Source organism: Gnatocerus cornutus, chromosome 6 (assembly GCF_029298725.1).
Source record: "Gnatocerus cornutus isolate USDA-ARS CGAHR chromosome 6, icGnaCorn1.1, whole genome shotgun sequence".
In the NCBI taxonomy this organism is placed as follows: Eukaryota; Metazoa; Arthropoda; class Insecta; order Coleoptera; family Tenebrionidae; genus Gnatocerus; species Gnatocerus cornutus.
Genome location: NC_142238.1, coordinates 8,442,504 through 8,466,127, shown reverse-complemented (window position 1 = coordinate 8,466,127; position 23,624 = coordinate 8,442,504). Strand labels below are relative to the sequence as shown.

The 23,624-nt window shown below is 35.2% G+C and overlaps 2 protein-coding genes and 1 long non-coding RNA gene across 9 annotated transcripts in view; all 3 read right to left on the bottom strand.

Annotated features, from left to right (window-relative positions):
• The window catches only part of LOC148172635 (uncharacterized), a 58,484-nt gene extending 47,830 nt beyond the window's left edge, over positions 1 to 10,654 (bottom strand). Inside the window, exon 1 of the long non-coding RNA XR_015770289.1 lies at positions 10,297 to 10,654. This is a non-coding gene — a long non-coding RNA (uncharacterized LOC148172635). The remainder of the gene's footprint in view (positions 1 to 10,296) is intronic.
• LOC148172636 (odorant receptor 4-like) lies at positions 3,242 to 5,197 on the bottom strand. The gene is made up of 5 exons (XM_088039691.1): positions 4,458 to 5,197; positions 4,308 to 4,407; positions 4,153 to 4,257; positions 3,949 to 4,104; positions 3,242 to 3,901 (listed from the first exon to the last, which is right to left on the bottom strand). The coding sequence occupies exons 1-5, from the start codon at positions 5,195 to 5,197 to the stop codon at positions 3,836 to 3,838; spliced, it is 1,167 nt and encodes a 388-aa protein (XP_087895817.1). The 3' UTR covers positions 3,242 to 3,835.
• A 4,643-nt stretch (positions 10,655 to 15,297) lies between the features above and the next one.
• Positions 15,298 to 23,624, bottom strand: part of kn (EBF transcription factor knot) — a 44,706-nt gene continuing 36,379 nt past the window's right edge. Inside the window, exons 8-15 of one of the 7 annotated variants that reach the window (XM_088039250.1) lie at positions 21,428 to 21,545; positions 20,038 to 20,204; positions 19,856 to 19,982; positions 19,710 to 19,798; positions 19,463 to 19,652; positions 19,021 to 19,224; positions 18,696 to 18,881; positions 16,522 to 16,601 (exon numbers count right to left, since the gene is read on the bottom strand). In XM_088039250.1, the coding sequence (XP_087895376.1) occupies positions 16,600 to 16,601; positions 18,696 to 18,881; positions 19,021 to 19,224; positions 19,463 to 19,652; positions 19,710 to 19,798; positions 19,856 to 19,982; positions 20,038 to 20,204; positions 21,428 to 21,545 (1,083 nt within the window). In that variant the 3' untranslated portion in view covers positions 16,522 to 16,599. Of the gene's footprint in view, positions 16,602 to 18,690; positions 18,882 to 19,020; positions 19,239 to 19,462; positions 19,653 to 19,709; positions 19,799 to 19,855; positions 19,983 to 20,037; positions 20,205 to 21,427; positions 21,546 to 23,624 lie in introns of those variants that run through there. The other 6 variants (XM_088039252.1, XM_088039251.1, XM_088039253.1 and 3 more) reach the window with 6 other exon arrangements.

The following is a 23,624-nucleotide window of genomic DNA, read 5'->3' as shown; positions in this document are numbered from 1 at the left end:
CAACTTTCTAAACGCCGAAACATCGAAACCGCTAAATGTAAATGTTCAATTTGCGCCATTAATATTCATATAAAATTATCCGTGCTTATCAGTATATGAACCAGTTGATGCTTAAAGCTCGACATGGTTAATTAACTACATTAGGTTCCGTTTTTGGATGAAAAAACTGAATAAAATTTGAATGCTTAAACCTGGTGAAGGAAAATCAGAGACGACCATTAAGAGCAGTTTGTTAAAACAAATAGACTCTTCAGGAGTTAAGTGGTCTGTGTAAACATGTAGAGGATGTTGGACTTCTTTAATTTCACTTTTGTTCTGCCGGTTTGGAAAAAAGCGTCGCTGCTGATGTTAGGGAGGTTGCGTTTGATCCACACTTATTTATTGGACTATTAACAGTTGTGGTATTTGCTGGAGACACTTTTGTGTTTGCATAACGGCGCAAGGAATTAGACCTCAAGTTGAAAAAAAAGAAATTAAAATTTTACGACGTGACCCCCATGGATGACACTAATTTAATAAAACGTTATGCACACTTCCTGATGATAAAAAATAAGAACTCGAAGTAGAAACTTTTGTAACTATTCCTATTTCTACCACCTCCTCTGTAAGACAATCCGACTAGGAAATTCTATTTTAGTACATCGTTTATCTTACTAGCAAGCTCAAATCGGGGTATTAACAGCGACAGATATCCCATCCATGAAGACAAGGAACCACTTGGTCACGCTCCACTAGTAACAAATCGAATTGTTTGAAGTCTTTTTATTTTTTTGTCGTTTTTTTGAAGCAGCCGCAATGTGATCTAAGCCTTTCGCCGACGTCTTGGCCGAGATAAATCAAGGAGTTAATGCGGAAGGGAACAGATATACTTAACACTCGATAACTACCCTCTGATGCGCTCGTATATTGGAATGTTGCACCATTTATTACTGTTATTTATATCGAGAGGTCGAACCCACACCGTGATGGAAAAAAGCAGTGGCGTACGGGGCCAAAAATCGAACTTTATGACGTATTGAGAGTCACACTTTCCAAGATTTGCTATCACTGGGTCGCTGTGTTGATAGCGTATTGTATAGATAATTTATAATCATTTTACTGCCGTTGCAATTCCGAGCCGCATATTCATTTACTTTATTTCTTTATTGTTGGCAATCGCGAAATTAATGTCGATCAAGCGATTATAGGGCCCATAAAATATACCTAGGTGCGTAAGATAAAGGTAGAGGCGAGTGGAAACAGTGTCTGAAAGAAATACCATGATCAGAGACCACCCACCGCATTTAACAAGCACTCATGACTAATAGCACAAGATTACTGTAATAACCGTGTCATCATAAGAGATCGGTAAGTAGGTCCGCAGTAACCCTTCATCGTAATTGCATACACCTTCAGTGATCTAATGACAGAGCCACGTAGTATTATCAACGCCTTGTTAAATTCCAATGGCGTAACAGCAACAGGTGAAAAAAATTGGAACATAGAAATTGGATCACTTCCAATAATTATAGCACTGCTAGATGGGGTTGCAAGAGCGGCACTTTTGACAAAAAATTGTCGTGGAGAAAGTGTTCATATTTAACTTTTTTCGGTTTTAAAGGTCCTAATGCTTGATACTTTAAATGTATGAGATGCCCTTTAAGGTATTTAGAATTTTCTGGTTCTTGCGTTATCTTCTTTTACATTCTTATGTTTCCGATGTTCTACAGATTCCTTCTTTGGGTCGTCGAAATCATCAATCAAAGTAAGTACAGTAGACTCGCGATAGTGTGAACTAACTAAGGTAAGCCTTGTTCACATTACGAATTGTTCATAATAGTGAGAAAATGTGAAAAGTATGTGTTACTAAGAACTTTTATTAAAAAAAAAGTAAATAATAATATGAGGTTATTTTAAAAAATAACTTGTAAGTATTGTCTGTTTTAGCTTCTTTTGAAACTTTTCAAATGCAAGTAACGTCTTTTTTACAGCCTGTTGCATTTCAAATACAAGGATTAATAGTGAAAAAACTTGTTACAGCCTGAAAGGCTGTTATGTGTAATCAGATTGTCAATTAGACAACTAACCTATATAATTTTATAACCAGAAAATCAAAATCGACATCGTTGCGGGTTGTACCTAAATTTTGAGGACGGTTGGTGGTTTAAAAAAAACGAATTTTAGGTTTACGAGCCTTAAGTGTTTTTCATTTTCCAGAACCACTGATTGTATAAACAAAATTTTTGAGAATTTCAGCTCCCTGCTGTTTAATTTTACAAACATAGATTTAGCAATATTGTACTTGTGCATTTCCACCAAAAACTTAAAAATTTTGCTTTTGGACTAGCCATGCAGTACCTGCACCTACATGTTTTCTGTGAATAATATGATAAATCACAAACGCATTATTGACAAATTCTTGGCTGTTTACGTTATCGAGGTAACGTTGTTCAAGTTACCGAGGTTTTAATTATTGTGTTCAGGTTAGCCCGTATTCAGGGTATCGCGAGTCTACTGTATAAGAATTTTTTTCTAATTTTGGCAGCTTTGAGTTTCTTCTCGTGTCTTTACACTTTCTGGAATTTGTCTTTTCAGATTTACGACTGAGAAACTGAGGACCTTTGAATTCGAGGACTAGCATGACAAGTTTCAAGAAGCTGCAAAACTACTAACAGATTTTAAATTTCTCCATCGATTTGGATGCTTTTATTACGTATTGTTTTTGTCAGCAATTAAAAAATGTCCAAGATAAAATTCTCGACACACACGTCTTCATTTATTACAGAACTAGTTTCGACCTCTTAGAAGCCGCGCTATCAAAATACATTTTTAAGGTTCTAATTGATATGTTAGCATTAATACGCTTCCACTTAGTCTTAAACAAATTGAAACAATAATAAAAAACATCTGCTTAACGTACCACATAACAAGTCATTAAATCACGAAGTAACGTATTCGCGTAGGTACAGTTACAAACAAGCTAACATGTATTCAGTGCACTTTAAAACAAATGGACAATAAATATTATATATGGTGTATTGGATATCAAGTCCTATAATATTACAAAAACCATGTATATACATTTTTCTCTCGATACCATGTAAACATAAATACACTTTATTTAAACAGTGTTTCAAGAACTACCATAAAACACAAAACGTGTAGGTCGTTGCCTTGGATCTTAAGAATCTGCACAGTTTTGATTCTGATACAAATTTTGAAATAATGACCTCTCTGTTGTTATTATTGTTCCGTGGCCTAGTGCTACTGAAAATCTCATCAGTTAAGAAAAGTAAATCGTCCCGTGTATATCAAGATGTGGCGGTCGTGTACCGTCACACAGAAAATTTTGGGAGGGTTCCTAATTGGTTCAGTTCCCGTGCTGGTTTCCCACGAGCGAAAGTTCACCCACTCGACACGTGCTTTCTTATCTCTGTCCTAACTGCAATGTTCTTGTTAAGTCGCCGCTGCATTAAAACAATGCATCCACCATTTCCATTATTGCCAACATAACGACGTTGCATCTGTTACGAAATGGTACTAAATTGCGCTGTTGGTCGATTTCAAACGTGACCAACTGTGTCTGTCGATAACCCCGGTGACTAATTGGTCTCGTTGTAGGCTAATGTTGGTACTGATGGATCGACAGAGCATACCATGCAATGGTTGTAGACCCATGATGGATGAGCTGGTTCGTATGTGGATCTAAAACTAGAGTGCAATGGCATTTCTTTCGTTTGTTTAAAAACCTATAAAAGGACAAGGAATCCGTGCTCATTTAAAATTGTTCAATTAAATAAACGAGCGCTGGCTTCGTGAGACTACGATATTGACCTAGAAAAAAGTTTTTAGATCGCTAATTGGCTCTAATTTCTTCAGTGTTTTTCATCGCTACGAAAAAGCTCCAGCACTTCTGAAGAAGCTGAAAATTCACCACTAATCGTACGCTCGACAATTTTTTCTACTAACCCCAGTAAATGATTTTATGTCAACTGGTATAATATTCCAGACATAGATACAAATCGGCTTACGAACTTGATAAGCGAAAATCATCAAATTCTTTTTTAGTGCGGGCGAAGAATCGTACCATCGCGACTCAAACATGGCGTAATAAAGTTTTTCGCTCTAAAAATTGCAACAATATTATATTAACACTCGTAATCTTATAACTACCTTGATGATGACTTCATTAGCGAACCAGCAGTAAAGAAAAATCTCATTTGTGGCCGAGATTTGGAAAAGAAAGACTTGAAAGAAGTGACCACTCATGGGTTCAGACTATACAATTTAGCTTGAGCAAAAGAGGTTTTGTCCCTGTTTTGACTTACCAGAGACAATTCGTACATAGAAACACACAACATTAGACTCGAGCAAACAAACTGTACCATTAGGATCTCTTTGAAGGAGTCAGAAATGAAGTTTACGTATCTGAATCATTCGTTCTGAAATTCAAATTACAAAGTATCGTAGTCACATACTCAACTATCAAGTTGTAGTGATGTACACACTCGAGTAAAACTTCGTTCATTCTTTTGTAGTCTTCGTTTTTTGATTCTTCCTTGTCGTTCACTTCCGCCAAAGTGTGCACATTTTTAATGCTGTCACATAGAACCTCACATTGGGCCCCAATCTGTACCATCGCAATCGCAAAAAAAGTATCTAAAGCCACGTTGGAAAAGGCATGAAAAATTATGCAGGAGCATTCAAAAACGTAAAGCAACTCGTAAACAACAGGCCGTCGGTAATCAAAAGGAATCCAATACTTTGTCGGTAAGAATTTCCCATCTTTGGTTAACGGTAGCACCATCCACATACCGATCATCACAAAGACCAAGCCAAAGAAGGAATAGAACACTTTTCTTGATAACGAAATCGAATCTTCCAGTATCTTCACCTGAGTCTCGTTTCTTGGCTGAAATTCCTTTTGGGATAAATTATCCAAACTGTTTTTTATCTTGTGGAAGTATTTCCGGAAAAGAACTGATTGCATTACAACCTCGAGAGAGCCAGGAAGGCTGAAAATCGTATCGGTAACTTTCTTTACTCGTATATTGAGTGCCACGTAAATGATCAAAGAACTGCTGTCAAAAACTAGAGAACTTTGAACGAAAAATTTGAAGAGTTTGTAAAATAACTCGCGTTCGAAGCACCACAGACCCATTGCTTTGAGTAGGATAATGTTCTGCTTGAAAGCGTCTAGGAGCTTTACTTGCGGCATTGTTAATTGGGGTATGATTGTCAAGATTGTGTTTATATAGACGTATGTAGCGGGAACAGAGCACCTGATGGGATTGGAATTGTAGTAATTAACTAATTTTGTGGGGACATTATGAAGCAAATAATCAGTTTGTGTTGAGATGCTAAATTATTCATTCTTATTTAGAATGTAGAGTGTTTGAGACAAAACGTAATATATTTTTTTTGTGGTTATTTAGGATAGGTGTCTAGGCATCTTTCGTAATCGCTGTTAACCGCCTTTAAATTATGCAGCTTTGTAGTCTCTTGTGCCGCAAACAAACCATTTATTTCTAATAATAATAAATTATTCCGGAACACTAATAAGTAATATACATAATTATCAACACCTATTTTGAAACCGTTGATGTGCATAATTTTACCTGATAAAAGTTACCTAAGAACATCGGTGTCTAAAACATTAATACATCTAATTAGAAGTTTCAATATCTTGAGGCAAAAGAATTCGAACCAGTTAAAAATTAACGCTCACGCAATAATTACTTATCTAGAAATTTATCTCAATGTTGCTACTGCTAATCGATGATCAAAAACAGAAATTATTCCAACTAGTTTAAATCTTTATCAGTTAATGAAGTGTGATTTTATTGGTCTTCGTTAATTTGGTAAAATCCATTCGTATTGGTAATTTATGATCGAGCAGTGCAATTTTACATATGGCCTACATTCGATGATATATTGATATGAAATATGCATCCATCCAGTTGCTGTTTTCTCCACCAATCAGATTTAAAGTCAACAGCTTTGTAATAACTACCTCGTATTCCACAATGTCTGCCATGCATTAATAAATATCCTTTATAATTAAGACCTATCGTCTGAAAGGTGAAGGTTGTCACGAGCTGCTTTATTATGGAGACATTTCAGTTTCTATATTTTTAATGAAAAAGAAGATAAAATATTTTTATTAGAAGAATAAAGTCCAGTTAATAATTAAAAGAGATTGTAATCGCACATCTACATTCTTGGCTTAATATTCACATTTATTCAAGAATTAAATTAATTGTTAAGCCTGAAGATCTCCTCTTAATTCAGACCCCACAATAAAATACCTCTTAACGGAAGTTTACTCAACGGGACTTACACTTTGGAGCCCGAAAGCTGAACAAATGACGCCAAAATGTGATCATAACATCAGTTTATTGATTTATTTTAGGTGCTTAATCAATATTGAATATTGGACGTCCTACTCTAAAATGATGTTAATAGCTCTATAAAATATTACCCGTCATAGCAGTATAATAGAAGATAAATTAACAAATTAATTAAATCCCAGAAAGTTAGAGAAAACGAGCAGCAAAACAATAATAACCAATAAAAGATCAGATATCAACAATGGCAATAAATTAAAACTAATTTTTTCGAATTTTATAAACCTGTCCGAAAGAATATTTATTATAATCGCATAATAAAGATAATTTATATCATCGTTTTATGCGTTAGTGATGATGTTGTTAATAGCCAACACCTTTTCATCATCAATCTAAATAGACGAGCCGAGGTTAAGTTTCATTGTGAAAAATTAACTGAATTAAATGTTCATTTTTAAGCCTCTCTAAACTAAACTGGATTATATAAAATGTGTTGTTTCGGCAGAACTCCCAAATGTTCTCTCCATCAAGCAGTAATTGTGGCGGATACAAAACGACGAAATAGAAAGAGTTCAGGCGCGGCGAGATTGCAATTCATAAAACGCATTAATTTCATTAAACTGTGCATAATTTCATCAGATTAGACAAGTAGGCTGAGATGGGAGGGTATAAGTTAGTTAGAAGACGTTTAAGACGGCGGCGGTAATTGCAGGGCACTCGTTCTCCTTAAAACCGCCGCTCGTTTTAACCATAACTAAAAATATTAAACGGCGTGGTTAAGGAGATAACCGGAAAAGGAATATACCGAAGAATTTTAATTAAGTACAAGACGGCCAATCTCGGCTCAAATTAATGCCTTCATCATATTAATTCCAGGTCTCATTTCAGAAGATGATCCACACTTGTACTTGCCGAGATTTTTTTTCGAAAATTGTAGGCCAAAACTCCGGTGTCCTTAATTCTTTTCAATTTTAGTCGTGACTCGAACCTTAAAACAATGCTTTGATTGACGCCTGACTATTTAACAATGCGTTATTGTTGTTTGTATGGTTCGAGGACAAGTTGATACCACCTGTATATTAACAAATGTTCAATATTTGTTTTATGTTATCACATTTTCTCATCATCATCTGCTACAATAAAGAAGCATACACAAACCTTTTTGATTAGTTTCTTGCAACATACTGAAATCCTTAAAAATAAAATCCACCTGTGTTTCAAAACACTACAAGAAAAAGTCAGTTTTAGTTGAGAATCTTATCTATTTATCACTAAAACAATTTCTTAACTAAATAGAAATCTTTATCTAATCTTTATTTTAGATCCGTACTTTATGTTATCGTTAAAAAACTGAAAAAGAATGTTGAAATAATACAGAATTTAATTCATACGGAGGTATAGTGCGCTATCTACACGACAATAGCTAAACGGTGGTGCTTAGTTGGGACATTTACCACGTTATACAGTTTTAATGAACGGTCGATAAAAGCGGTTGCAAATTCCACACGTTAAATTTGATTTCACTCACTATATTAATGTTAAATACAAAAGTAATGTTGATTTAAAAAAATTGAAAGACAATGTTTTTTTTCTGATCACAAATAAAGACTACGGAAGTTTAGCTAGCCACCGAAAGATGGCCCATGTTCGAAACAATTTTTGTGCGTTGTCGAAATTTAATTTCATCGCCACGTGCTTGAAACACCAAAGAAAATTGATATTTTGCAAGATTTTTTGACACGTATTATTCAGGGTGTAAAAAATTCCTGGAAAATTTATTTCATATTTTTAGTAAACCTACGTGTTTGAATTGTGCGAGACGAGACAAGAGAAAAAAATTGTCAAGTAAATGCTGATAAAAAATGACAAACTGATACAGTAAAAAAAACATGTCAAAATGGTTTCTTACTAATTTTTTACTTATCAAACACCAAACATTAATGATCTTATTTTTGCTTTTTATACTTTTTTATGTCACAATAAATCATAAAACTTTTTTTTTATATAGATTATGAAGTATATCGAACTATACCTTATTTTTTCTGTACTAAATTTACTACTTTACAAAGGAGCATATTTAGAAATTTAAATCAGTAAGAACTAAAAGGGATAATTTTGAAATCTGCAACGAACATACAGCCGGGGACAAAAATTTTTAGACGTTAGTATCATCTAGTTGTCGCAAGATGTAAAACCCCACTTAGAATTTGTAATCGTATTTTTTCCAGTGTCAAGTTTGGCAATTTCTATTTTTTAATTTCAAAATATATTGAATTTTCGGTATTTCCAACATTGCTAGGACCTGACTGTTAATAATTACGCTCTGTATAAAAGAAACTTTAAATAATTCAGTCAGAATAAATCTTAATTGACAAGTTGTCAATACTTTGAGGTTTTAAACGTCAGAAATAACATTGACTGTAATAAACTGACTACACACAAATCTTTTAAACGTCAGAAACAAAAATTTTGTGTCCCCGGCTGTATGTCAATTTTGATGTATAGATGGCTCCACAAGCAACTGACAAGTTTTTTTTAGTAATAACAAATTATAATGATGAAAAACGTTAGGTAAGTTGGCGAAAATAACAAAAACCAATTTATTGCTGATGTTTCTTCAATTTGATAACAATTTAACAAATGTGACAGTTTTTGTTTGACATTCCGCTGGAATTGTATGAGTTAAAAAAATCAGCCTTGTGCTACTCACACTGCTGAATGGCCAATCACAGAGCCGCATTTTAAATTTGGCGCCTACAAAAATTTTTCTACAGGAAAATTGAGGTTTAGGTATGTTAAGATAGCGAAAATGAACTAAATCAAACTAAATAAACACACTGATTGGCTGGACTAAACCGCATTAAGTTAGATTAAATAAAATTATAATTATGTGGGATTAAAGAAGAATTGTTGGACTAGAGTGCACAAAATCTAGTATTAAATAATTACACATGTAAATAGGGGAGAGGGGGGCATAGTGGGGTACCGGGGCATAGCGGGGTAACACTCCTGCTGCTCAAATCAAACGCCGTGAAAAAAGTCGAATAGCGTGTTTTAATTGGTTGTTAGTTGACAGTTAACCATGTGTGTTTTATAAAACAAAATGTGAAAACCTCTATGTTTTATAAAACAAAATGTGAAATTCAGTGTTTTCGTTAAAAAATTCGCGAAGTTAGGGAGCAAGTTTTTTTCAAATCTAGTCATACAAATGTAGTGGCTAAATAGGATGAACCTGCTCATTTATGTGCAATATGCATTGATGCCTAAGTAATTTTAAAATGTTACTTTTTCTAAGTAGGTACACAGTTATTCAAAAATTTGATTTCCCCATAGGGTACCCCACTTTACCCCTATGTGCGGGGCAAAGCGGGGCAAATCCCATTTTTCAAAATAATGCTCACATGTCGTAAGTGTTTTATTGTAATCAAAAAAAGTACAACAAAAATCATCCACAATACATTAGTCTATAATATTTAGTAAAAAAAAATTGTTAATTTCTATTATTTTAACAAGGGTGGCTAATTGATTGTTAAGTACCCCACTATGCCCCCCTCTCCCCTATACAATTTGGAAACAATTTGGCAATTAAATTAAACGAAGTGCAAGCATCTTATTTTTTTAATGAAACGGCTTAACTTTTATTGTTTTTTAGATTATCCTCTAATACTTTAACAATGTTATTATAAATCTGTTTTCCTTTTCGGAATGGGTAAAATTTGAAAAAATAGGAGACAAATACTTTAAAAAATTAAAAGTATTATCTTCATCTTATAAGAGTACTTTACAAGTAGCTCGTCTGCTTTTTTGATCTAACAATCAGATTAAGAGCAACAATAAAATAGATAATAAATTAAGAGGTGATGACACTATTGAAAAAACAATATTATTCCACAATAATTATATCTCTATTATATCATTCTTAGCGATAATCTTATAGAAATAATGCTGTGACTAATACAAAAGTGCTTACCTGGGTTTCCTCACGTAAAACGTCCCATTAGAATTCACAAAATAAAATTTTGAAAAATCACTACAATTGCACTTGGTAATCAAACCAATCCTCCGGTCACTGCACTACCTCCAAATACTTAAAATTCAACTGAAACCACCAGCAGCAGCTTCAGTTCGTAAGTAAACTTCGCGAATTGAGTAGGTTTTTTTTGCGAAAAGCGATATCTGGGGATGTTTATCCAAACAATTGTCAAGTTTTTTTTTGTGTCAATAATATGTATTTCAATAAGAATAATGATATTGACTTTCTTTAACTTTCTGTCTTAATATTTATATGATGAAACAATTAACACTGTGTGTGGTGGTTTGACTCAAAAGTGAATGCTGAATTTACTAAATTTTAACTGTCTTCTCTCCCATTCAATAGGTATTGATATTGATTCAATTAGATCATCTCTATATCTGTCGTCATTTTTATCTTTAGGGTCAGATTGCAATTCCATTTTTAAACATTATGTCATGGACAGAAATTCGCACTATACGTGTTGAGCAGGAGAAAGTGTGTGTTGGATACTTGTAAGAATTTCATTTTAGATTTATTTGTTTAATGTGGTGCTAGAACACAAAAGGTGACACAGTTATTGCAGAAAAAGTATATGTTTTGTTAACCTGAATCAGAGAAACTTCTTGGAGATGTGTAACCAAAAAATGTAAAAGCTGCTTGTCGGATTTTGAAGTTCTAAGGTTTATAAAAATGGGAAAACTGTTTAATTTTTTTGTTTTTATTGTAGAATTGATTTTCGAATTAAATCACAAATGGAACAACTTAATTTCTTAACCTTGTGTGACATTTGCTATTGTGAACTTATCAGCGACGTATAAATTACTTTCCAATGTTCGTTTTATTACAAAATCACTCAATATTACAATTAAAAGCAATTGGAAATTCAATATCCGACCCATGGTATTTTTAGTTTTCAACTTTTGCAATAAAAAATTTAAATTCGGGTCTTGTTTAATTCCCCACAGATTGCAATATTGACAGGCTACAATTTTTCGTCGCATAAATCCATTAAAAATTCTATGTTAATGAAACGGAAAAAATAAATTTTCTCCACTGTTTTTTTTATAAACCAATACGTTTGAATGTGCAGTGTGCAGTTTTTCGGTAACCCCTGCAAATAGAATAATCCAGTTCTGCCATTAAACGAAAAAAAAAATGCTCAAATGTAGGACAAATTCACCTCCCATGAGCAATCACACCCCACCAGCACTCTTGGGGCTAAACCCCACTCAAAATATTTTATCAGTACATGATGTGGCGTATCTTGGGACGCTTTTTTGATGCCGCCGTGGGACAACTATCATTGTATTTATTTCTCAAAATTTGAATGATTTAACAGTAATTTCGATCATTATTAGCAGGTGCCTCCGGCGAAAATTGGGTTAGAAAATTCGTCCCTGTTGGGTTTTTAAGCATCTAAAAAGATCATATCAATCATTCATTGTTATTATCTTTATCGTTTACAGGATGACATTTAGCCCACGGTGAAAAATTTAATGCATGAACGATTAAATAAAAATCGATTCGGTTGGTGGAATAAAAAATGTGGAAAATATGCACAGAGGTCACAGCTAATGAAGCGGACTAGAAAGTACGATTTCCATTGTGTTTTGCATAAAAATGAACCTTTCGTAGCATTATGAAATATAAATTACTTTTGCACTGTAATTGGTTTATCAGTAATTGGAGAACCCCTGTATTGTAGGGGCGCGATAATACTATTGGAATTGTAAATCACATTGTCATTTCATTTCACCGAACGTCATTGCCAGTCGAAAGAATTTCATGTTCAATTATTACTATCTGAATACACGATATGGTTAATTCGATCTCGTTGTATGTAATTTTGAATCGATTTTCTTATTGTCTTTTTAAAATCCACAATCTAAAACTGGCGTTATTTATTTTACATTGAAATGTCAACCTACATTATTGCGTTTCTTTCTTATTATAATTGCATTTTACATTTTCATTTACAACGTCATGGACATCTCTAGAGATCTTTTTGGAGGAATAAAGTTGTATTTTCACGCTTTTCAAGTAATCAACAAAACAGCAGAAACATTTCACGGTTTATTTTATGATTTATCAATTAAACCGAATGGACAACACAATACCAAAATTGAGACGGATTTTGTTGGCAATTACAGATAAGAATGTATTTTCATAAGTAAGACACAACTGCATAAAATAAAATAGTTGGTTCAATTCTCATTTATCTTCATTATCTACACACGGAAAGTAGCACTATTATAGTAAACATGAAGCATGAACTAATATTACAAAAACAATTTTCGATATCAATTTTGTTTGAGCACATTTCTTTTTTCTTGTTTTTATTTTACTATTTTTATTTCCTGCTAATATCATTTTATAAAACAAATATGGATTTTTTGAAGTTTTTACGATTCTGTTGACTTCCAAGAGTAGAACCTTGTTTACCTTAACATTAAAAAGAACATTAAAAGATAAAATCATTATTTATAAAGTGTTCCAGAAACCCATTATCATTATCTTAATTTTTCCTCTTGCATTTATCGTCTCGTCTGAATTTTTCTATTGTAGCTTTTGAAGTTTTTTTTTTTAATCAGGACATTTTGGTGATTTGAAGAAGAGAAAACTTCATTTTTACCTTGTAATATTCCAAGAAAATTAACACATTCTCAAATAACTTAAACACTTAGGGATTTCCCACTAATCCAAACACTCACCATTTTGATGACATCAGATATTTGCAGTTCCCAAAATTTCCGAATCGTGCTTTTGTCTTTGAACAACAGTAAAACACAATTCCGGTCCATCACTTCATGTTAACCAGATAATAATCGCTAACAAAATCTGCACTATCGAAAACGATCAGATTTCCGCCACGACTGTTCACATTGGAATCGGATTAGCACCATTCGCCCGTTATCGAAGCACTTAATCTAAATACTATCGAGCTTTCGGCGTGGTCTCTTCCCTTCTTATTGCGGGCACCTATTGCATAATAATTATTTACAGTCGTCGCACCCAGTCTTATCACTAGTTTATCAATTCTCTTAACACGTTAACAAATAAATGTAAAGTGTGAATTACGAGCACAAGTAAAATGCAGATATGTGCATAAAGATGCAAGTTCCTCTGTAAATTACAACCAATTTATTATTAAGCATTGGTTGACTGGTTGGGTTGGGTCTTGTGGGAGTTTTGCTAATAACGCTTTTTAAAATTCATGGATAGTTGCTCCTGTGTTAGGGGCAGATTAAAGAGTACAATCGGTTTGAAGTACGTGTGATGATCTGGTACGTAATCTAATAGCAATATTAGATTGACATGGGATGACAATACGCTCTCGTGTATACTCGTGTCGTTGTCAATTAGACACGTGCCTTTCCCCGGTCAGGATTATTGGAGGGAAGTATCTGTCGACGCCTGTTTGCACCCGAATCTTCCCTTTGTAATAGCTTAATCTCGGTTTAAACCGTTGGTATTATTTAGATTTAAATTGAGGAAGTTTTAAATATAATTTGTTCATGAATGCTGGGAATGTATTATTCAAAGCTTACTTTAGTCATTGCTATTGTTGTCTTTTATTTTTTTGGAAATTCTTGATCGATGACTGAAAAGGACACAATTAGACGGACTGTGATAATCATGTTCGTGGTCATGTTTTGATAGATGATATTTGATTTTTACTTACATTTATGCATTTATGCTTTATTGTCATACCTTATAATTTTATAAAATGGATTTAAAAGTTTTATGGTTCCTTCCAACTCTCACTGATGATGAGGATATCCTTTTGAAAAAAAATTTTTCCTGCGAATTGGAAGATATTTTGAGAAACAAAGTTTTTCCTTAATTTTTTTTATATTTCTTCTGTAAGTTCAACCATAATTTAAATAAAATGTCGCATGTTTTGGTTAGATTTTTTCATTGCTTTCTTATTTATTATCTATTTTCCTCTAATTAATTCTAAAACAAGACAAGTTCCTAGAATGTGTAATTTTTGTAAAAAGTCTTGCTCTTATCGCTGTAGATTTAATTCCACACGACGCGATGTAAGCACCGGTTGTAAGCAGATACCAATTTATTCACCTCATTGTCCTGCCATATACTTGACAAAAGTCGTATTGCATTACAAATCATGTTTCTAATTTGTTAACAACAATTATCGCCTACGTCTCTCAATGATTGTTTGATCTTCTCGTGACACGTAAACAAATGAGCATTGTATTGTCTTACCGAACAACCAATTAAATTTTGCTTTGATTTACAGTTGCAACTGAAGCGAATACACAAATAACAAAGTAATAACAAAATTAAAAAGTGGTGATTGTCTGGTGGAATTATTTATTCGTTGCCTTCCATCGTGCTGGGCTTAAACTGTTTGGTTTAATTTTTAGTATTGTGCGCAACGATGCATCATATATTTGCTGTAAATATTAGCTTTGATCTGATTTTTGCAGTTCAATTAACATTAAAATGACAATTTTTTGACGCTGCTTACTAACTTTTATTAGGTACGTCGAATCGATGTGGTCGCCTTCAGTGTGACATGAAATTAGGCACATAACGTGACGTCACCGATATGACCTTTTATGTTCGACAACCATCTGTCAAGCGAAGGGACGGAACCCTTACTGCCCCCGGCTAATGCCATTGCCTCCGCTTGTTATGTGCTACTGGTGTCAGTTTCAATTTCGCTCACTCGCTTTGTATTTTCACGTATTCGCTAACTCAATTCTCTTGCATAAATTTCTTAAAAAAATCCGATTTTCTGAAACGCTCTATCTTCGAACCCCAGAATCTCGATTTGTTTCTTTGTTTATCTATCACGATCACTAGTGCTTTCATTTTGGTTAACAATAGGGTGAGTTTTCAAGTGGCACTTGAGCAAAGGGTGCGATTTGTATGTTATCGGACTCCATATGGACGCTAAAAAGCGAAGGGTGTAGATTAAAAAAACCAGGGTTAAGAGTATGTTAAAAATTTTTATTTTACATCTATATTTTTAAGAAATCTTTAAGAAAACATGGAGGTTTTTGTACACAACAAAAGTAAATTATTTGCACTCTATTCGTTGTAAAAATAAATAAGGTGCCGGAAGATCGACTCAAGGCGGGAAGGAAAATAACAACGGATTTGGTACATATTTACAAATCATAGGACAACAATGGTTCAGTACTCTTATAATATAATTAAAACATTCCAAGCCAAAAGTAGGTAAATTTGAAATCGAAACCTCAAAAACGAGTCATTCAAGTGGTTGTCGTTTTCTTGGAGAACTTTGAAGTGTATCAATAATAGAATATTTCTATACCCAGTCAAAGGCACTAATCAGCGAATAACTCTAAAAAATCAGATTTTATTGTTTAGGTGCTTTTATTGACTTGGAATGTAAAAGAGGTAAAACCTATGACGAATATAAATTTTTGGTAAAATAAAAAAGGTTAGAATTTTGCACATCGTATACTCGAATGGTCTCACTTCGGAAAAAGAGGACTGTAAAGACACGTATGTAATGTATATTCGTCACTAAAATTGCTTTTATATCTATTTTATGTACAGCTACACGAAAAACTTTGCACTATGATATGATAAATTTACAAAATATATATATAATCGTTGACTCGTTGTTACGTAACCTACCTGTTACTTTACAACTTTGTACATTTCACAAAAGAAATTTGTATATACACATTTTATTTTACAAAACTACAAATCATTTCGTTTCTTTATAGAATCCCAGCTCGAAGCGATATGTATATTCAGTAGAGATATGCTAAACTTGCAATTAGATAATTTGTTGTAGTGCAGAAATATCTATAATCTAGGCCAAAGACATAAATACTTATAGGTATGTTCTTTCATATCACATAAGTATTTATTGGCGCGTTTTACGTGATCACAGTTAAGTAGGTATCTGCTGGTAGGAAACACAGGACTGTTCCATTAAACTAAAAAATCAAACTCTTCAAAATAATATGGCTATAAAATCAACAACACTAATTTTACTTCTTCGGTAACTTAGATTATGATTGTGATGATTAAAATTGTTTAGTAGTCACTCGTCTTTGGTACACGTTACACTGAATACATTGCACTGTTGTCATCTTGAGGTGTCGGAGTTGTGCTGTGTTGACTTACAGGGCTGGATTGGCCCACCGTAGGCTACTTGGTGCTACCGACCAGTGGTGAACCGTAACCTTGAGAGTTACACGTTGGCAAAGCGAAAGGATTCATTGAGGCGAAGGGCGAGGAGACTAAGCCCATTCCTGTGAAAAAAAAACTTTCAATTCCTCTGTCTCATAAAAAAAACAGCATAAAAAGGTCGATTTGATAAGATAGTCAATTAAGACCAATTTCTGTGTTAATCATAAATAAAATTGATAACTTGTTTCCGGGATAAAACACTAATATTGTTTGTTGCATTTTTTTCCCATTCGTGATAGAAATGAGGGACTTTATTTAAACATTGATGAGGCAGGATGCAGAAGTGCCATGCCAATTAACTGAATTAAAACTAAATACACCTCGATTTGCTCTATAAATGCAATGTAAACGTTGTTTTTAATTAACCTGCCTTAAATTAAGCAAAAGTAGGTTGGTTTCCCAGGCACTAATTTGCTATTGTAGTTGATTTAAATCAGCAATTATTTATTTTTTCAGGTCTTTTTAAAGTTTTGTTACATCATGGATATAAATATGGAATTAATAAGTCAAAGCAAATGAGCTTTTTTCAACAACTTGGCCAATGAAATGACCATTTTTTTGACATACAGGGTGAACCCGTATGAAGTACAAAGGTTGTAACCCTAATATCAGACAACGTAGTTTGATATAATGGCCAAAATGATTAAAGTTTTGTGTTAAAATCGTGTGTGCCACTGAAGTGTTGGAGGTAAACCAGTTCAACGTCAATGTAAGCTAATGAACAAGTGGCAAAATGTCTTTTATTAGAGTTTAGTAATTATCGTGATTATCTGTTGGTTGTACAGTGCCAAATTGTTCAAATTTGGAATATTTTGAGTTAGATTTTTCTTATTCTTTGTTTCTTCAAAAGTGTTGTAATAAACTTAAAGTAATAAAAAGTGTTTTGATTACGAGTTAAGCGAGTTAAGCGAGTCGAAAAAAGTAACCTTCCAAACCAATCGAGATAAAAATTGGGTTTTTTCAGGGCTCCATTTATTTCAAACAAATATATTTTTTGCAATACCCAATTTTAAAATGTGTCCTGCTTTTAAAATCAGTAATTAAGTAAATGTTGAACAAATCTGATTAGAGTGAGCATAATCGATTTTTGGTCGAATAGTTTTCGTAGTCTTAAGGATTCAGTCCCATAAAAGTCAAATAACAAGTAATCAGTACCTCATTCAATTTTTTTGCAGAATCATTGGGTGTCTGATATTGTGGTTAAAATCTTTGCACTTTATTCGTGTTCACCCTGTATATTCAATTACATATTAATGAACTCCATTATCTGATATCTTAAAAAATATTGTTCATAACCCAATATAATAATAATAAGGCAATAAGTCTTACAATATTTCGCGACGTGAGAATTATAAGGTTCTAAGTGATTTTTTGTGAAAATTTAAATTGTCTGTTTTTGCGATTTTTTTAAACATTTTCTATCATGTATAAAAAAGAAGTGAGTTAATATTTTAGCAAGCCAAAATGTTTTTATTAGATCCTGCCATTTTTTTAAATAAATGCTTAATAAATTAAAGAGATATCACTGATAACGTGAATCAATTTAATGCAAATGTTAGTTAGAACCTTATAGTTCTCAGGTCGCGATTTGTTCATTGAATCATTTTGGAAAAATGTGTCTAAATTTGTCAATAAATGTATTTACTACCCCAATAATTTAAAGTAGTATAAATGTTTATTAGCTAATAATATTGACATTTCGATAGGCAGTAAAATACAATATAATGAGTACTAATTAATGACTTTATTTTCGCCGACAAGTAACTTTTTTGCGTTGACATTTTATAAAAAGAAACAAGTTCTCCGTGCTCTGTGTTAATAAAAATCAGTTTCCAAACTTATTAAGGATTTCACTTTTTTAAATTCACCCTTGGATAAACGTCAATGTTTTGTCTTTTTCCCGAATTCAGTCGTCTACATCGAAGCTGCAGCAACGTTGGAAAATGAGAGAAATACCAACACAAACAACAACCAAAAAAAGCAAACATAATAAAAGGACAAATTCGAGTTAAACGGGATACAAGAGAGGTTTGTTAGATCTCTACTTAAACGAACAAAATCTACTTAGTTTTAAAAGCATAACGTTTATGAAAACAAATGTAACGCAATTAGTGTAGAATAAGCAAAATGAAACGATAATAAAATAATATACTAACACTGCACAGCCAAGTGGTGCCAGCCAGTGACGGGCTGGTGGTGGAAAAGCGCGGGTGCCGGAGGGTGAGTTGGGGGAATCGTACTCCCCCGTATCACAGGGGCAAACGCGCTTTTCTCTTTATCCGACGCCGCCGCCGCTTTACTGTTGTGTGCGCCAAAATGATAATGACCCGCTTCAGATGAAACTAAAATAACAATTCAAAATAAAGTAAATTAAATGAACTATGTTTTCGTAATGTGCAGAAACAGAGTCATTAAAGCGACAAAACTTTTCAATGCAAAATTAAGAATAATTGAAATGTTTGTTTGATGGTATTAGCTTACTGGGAGTGGTGTTGAAGATTCCGGCTGAAGGCGAACTGGGCAGCATATTGGACAGTTGTGCGGTGCTCGTGGGGGTGGCTCCTCCGTAGCCGTTCATGTTGCCCCCGTAAGAGCCACCGTTGGACGAGTGTGGGGTCGAAGCACTGGAGCAGTAACCGCCGCCACGTGGGGAAACGCTGCTACTTTGCGCCCTCCCGTACTCCTCTAAAAGAAAAACCCTACCGATAAAAATGTGGAGTCAGTATACAACTCAATGGATACCACATTTACATGCAGAAAGAAGCGAGTTCTTAACTACAACATGCTTGAAGTATTCAAAAAGTTTTTTCTTTTCCTCAACTCCTCCGCATGTTTTTTTTTTCAATTCGGTATATTTCAACAGATTAAAAATTCTCTGGTGAAACTACCGTCTACTCAACAGTAAGCAAGGAAGGACAAGCACCTTCTGTCCACTGACCGTTTCCGTTGTCTTGCACGCTGACAGCCAGTTGTCCCGTATACGTATTAAAAGTGGACGTCATTCCATTATTTGCCATCGTCGGCGACCTCGGCGCTGACAACGACAACTGATTATTTCTGGGCATGGTGTAAAGAGCTTCGGCTAAATCAGCCGCTCTCTTTAATATAATCTCCTAAACCAAAAAAAAAAAAACATCAGTAAAACTACAAACCAAAGAACAGAAACCTACTTTTGGTAACTTCTCAGGATCGCCCGGATGCCTCGGTATGAGCTTCTGTAGTCTTTGAAATCCGTAGTCTATCGTTGGTTCGTTTAGGGCTATAAATCGAATTTAGATGTTGGTAGAGCTGAATTTGAATAAAATGATATACTCACAAACATACACGAATCTGCCTGGTGCTCCTTTACAGAATTGTTTTGATTTATATGATAATGTGACCTCGACCACTCCTGGAATATGTCTTGGGGGTGTCTGAACTCGAATAGCGTGGGGTGTTATCAACTGCGGATATAAAATGTTTCAGCTTTGCACACGGTTTCGAGAAAATTTAACCTACCTCGCTCCAGACTAACATTGTTCCGAAAACGACTTGGAGACCGTCGAAGAAATTGTCTCCGACGATGATGACGGTGGAACCGCCGGATGTCCAACCCTCGCTCGGACTTATGGCTTTTATGCAAGGGGTGGCCACTGGCAAGGGGGGGTAGAGACCTGGAAATTGACCTGGGCATATGATGTATCTTTCCTATTGCTTGCACAAAAAGTTTATATTGAAAATTATCGTAACTGTTCCTTAATACAAATCTTAGTCAGTTGCATGGAAAATTAACAATGATACAGTTATCGATGACTAGCAATAAAATAAGGTGTAAATTTTTAACACTGCCATAACCTTATAATTACAATACAATTGTCAGTGGATAGTTAATTGGCTTGTATCCTACGAAAAACGTGTGGTAAAATGTTATGCAGGACAAAATCGTAAACATCTGATGGTCTTAATTTACATTTTTTAGTTTGAGTTTTGGAGTGTAACTCCAACGTAAAATCAGATTGGCAACCAAACCGTGTAAGGGTAATGGTTGAAATTCTTTGTTAAGTTTTTCGCGGAAAAGATTAAGATAAAAGGGATAAAGTAGAACAAAGTGAGATATTAACAAAGTGAAGCATGGCTTGTTTCGCGACGAGCGGATAATATAGAACCGCGGCGAGGGTGAGATATCAGCCCGAGTCTCCCCAAATCTCGAGAACGAACGTGTAATAAAGATAGAAGGAGAAAGTGAATAAGAAAGAAGATTAAAGGACTGGTAAGAAAGTGCAGGCGCTATATGTACGGCGTTTCCGCTTCCTTCCTCCAGTGAACTGAATCGGGAGCCAATTTCACAAAGTTTTGGATCCGGGACGGGTCCGCATACAAACGAGATGTTTCCGTGAAGCGCGCTGCAGAACACTGCCGTATATACCAGAGGATCGGATGTAGACGGCGTCACGGCGCATACCAATGAGCGGCGGCGATGATTTGTGGCTAACATCTCACCTGCGCGTCACCATTCCATCATGCGACGTCTACTGAGCCACACGCGACAAGATTCACTGACAACTCGGCGAAACAAACTTTTACAAACTTGAAGATTGCTACAATGGGGGCAATCATCGATAAATACCAACTTCTCAAGTTGCTGCAATTTCAAAAACTCATCTATGGCATTTTTACTGCTACGTGCACATGGACACTTAAAATGAAGTAGACACTCCAATCTTTTCACTGATCCTGCCCTTTACAGTTAAACCACAAGCTAGTAACGTCTTTAATCCTTATAAGAGAGCTTTTGTCTTTAGTGGTGCCAATACTTAATCCCCATACATTCCTACTGAAAGTGAAAATACTCCTCAAATCCTCCTCCAAGAAATTCCTGCACGTTTAAAAAAGCAGGAATCCGACTCACCTTCCGTAGGATCAAGCCTCTTCGCTCTCCTCCCGTGTTTGGAGTTGTTGTGAACAAACATGTTGTCTGAGATGGCGAGCAAAGGACCATCAACGGACACCTGCGTCGCTATGACGACCTGTAATCGAGAACATCATTAATACAAGATGAGCCGAGACCGATCCGATGCAGGTGCAGCCATTTTGCGGCCAAGGTGGCGGCACTAGTGCATCGCAAGACAGACTCCTCCCTCGGGGACGCTCGCGCTCTCCCAAGGGACCCCGCGCCCCTGCGATACACACGCGTTCCCATGGGAACCACAGGATGATGACGGCGGAGCGGCCAGTAGGCGGCGTTCGATACGCCGCTTGAAATACGGCCATCGACCATCGCCACCACGTACCTGGACGCCGTCGCTGCCGCCACCGAAAGTCGGACACTTCAAGACGCGACGCGGGTAATGAGAACATTGCCGCAGGGAACGAATGAATGAAGGGGAGCAATGAGGTGTAATGGCTGGATTTTACAAAAAGTAGCTTATTGCTACAAGTTAATTTAATTTTCAGAGTGCGAGGTTTCAAGACGATTTAAGGCCTTTCCGATAATTGGATGTTAACGAAGATATCTAAATAATCCTTTCCATTGTCGTGGAAATTAAACTTAAACTTTCTAGATGTTAAGCATAATAGTTTTGAAATGTTATTTAAGACTGAACGCTGAAAATTAAAATAAAAATATGATCATACAGCGTGAAATTAGAGACAAAAGCAGAGGACCAATTACAGGTCTCTAAGGGACTTCTACTTGTTATCGATTTCGTTTTCAAGCCGCAGCAAACCACATGTTGCTTTCTGTCTGCGTAGAACCAAAAAATACCAAGCAATCGAAATAAGGAAAAATATGGATCTAGTCAAAATAAATCGCTACTAGTTCAAAACTTTCATCATCATTAAAGTAAGTAAGTACATTAAAAAGTAGCAAAATTTTAAGCTTAAAAATAAATAATGAGGACCCCCATGTAAGTTTTTGAGGTATTCTTACACTTATACTTTTATGGATTTTATAAGAACCACATGTTGCTTTTCAATCTGCGAAAAAATTTAAACGGTAAAAAGGCTTAACAATCAAATATTCTTCTTTAAAACCAAGAGAAGATGATGTAACTCTAGCTGTAGGTATTCATTATTTCATTTTTTAATCAAAACTACTTTTTTGGAAGAAGAAAAAACTTGACTGCTCAGACATTTAGCCACTGAATATATCTTCTTTAAGCAATAGCAATTGATGCTATTGGCCTTCTGAAACTTCCAGATTGGTATTTTGTGCTTTTACTTTCACATTTTGTGAGCTGATATGCAGTGGCATCAGCTGGGTTGTATGTCATTCCTGAATATCTTCTTGCAGTCAAAGCTTCAATTGAAATGTAAATTTAAGATTGAGGTACATAAAAAATTAAATTCCATAGATTGTCGAATTTTTATTTCCTCAAAACGAGATGGAATTCCAGCGCCGATGTTGGCTTTTTAGCCTCCCGTTTGTTTTGTTGCAGGAAAAACCGGACCTCGTCAGCAATTCAGTCCGGTATTTCGTCTTATTCCTGCGAAGCGCATCTATCGGCGAATAATGGCTTCATAAATTCAATATTTAACGCGTCTGAAACTTCAATATGAATGGGCACTTGGCGAGGTAGTTTTCAGCTACCGGCGAAATTGGATATAAAGAGGCGCGGGGACTGTTGCCGTCGGAGGAGAAACCGAGTCGCCGATGAGATCAGGGGAAATAAATGAGGCTCGCAAGCCACGGTATTCCTTATAGTTCTTATACTCCGCCGCCCCCGACACAACGAGAAAATAAAAATCTTTTCTATTTCAGCCGCCCCACGGTAAATCCCGCGCACAGCTCGCTGTAACGTGTATGGAAATTGAAATAAATGGCAGTGTGCCGCTCTCTATGGCCGTGTAATTTCGCCGGAGTCCTTCTTCGACGGCGTGGAACTACGATATCGTAACGTCGTGTTGCAGTTCGACGGAGGCGGCACGCCGCCGCTACATACAAACGATCAATTTACACAATAGTACGTCGTTATGTGCTAAATTACTGAGATCGCGCGGATATTCGCTTCGACGATTACTACAAGAAGCCGTCAAGTGTATTGTCGGAAGTCCCCAGGGTGCCAGTCTCTTAATCATTACGATTAAAATGCGTGGAAAAACAAGAG

Bases quoted from the DNA above. Each gene is read 5' to 3' on its own strand.
- LOC148172636 (XM_088039691.1), bottom strand. From the start codon at position 5,197: ATGCCGCAAGTAAAGCTCCTAGACGCTTTCAAGCAGAACATTATCCTA. The intron at 4,258-4,307 runs GTAAGTCAAAAC...TAAATTGTATAG, and splicing joins CTATGTACGAATTGTCTCTG to TCTGAACCCATGAGTGGTCA. The intron at 4,105-4,152 runs GTAGTTATAAGA...TGCAATTTTTAG, and splicing joins CTAATGAAGTCATCATCAAG to AGCGAAAAACTTTATTACGC.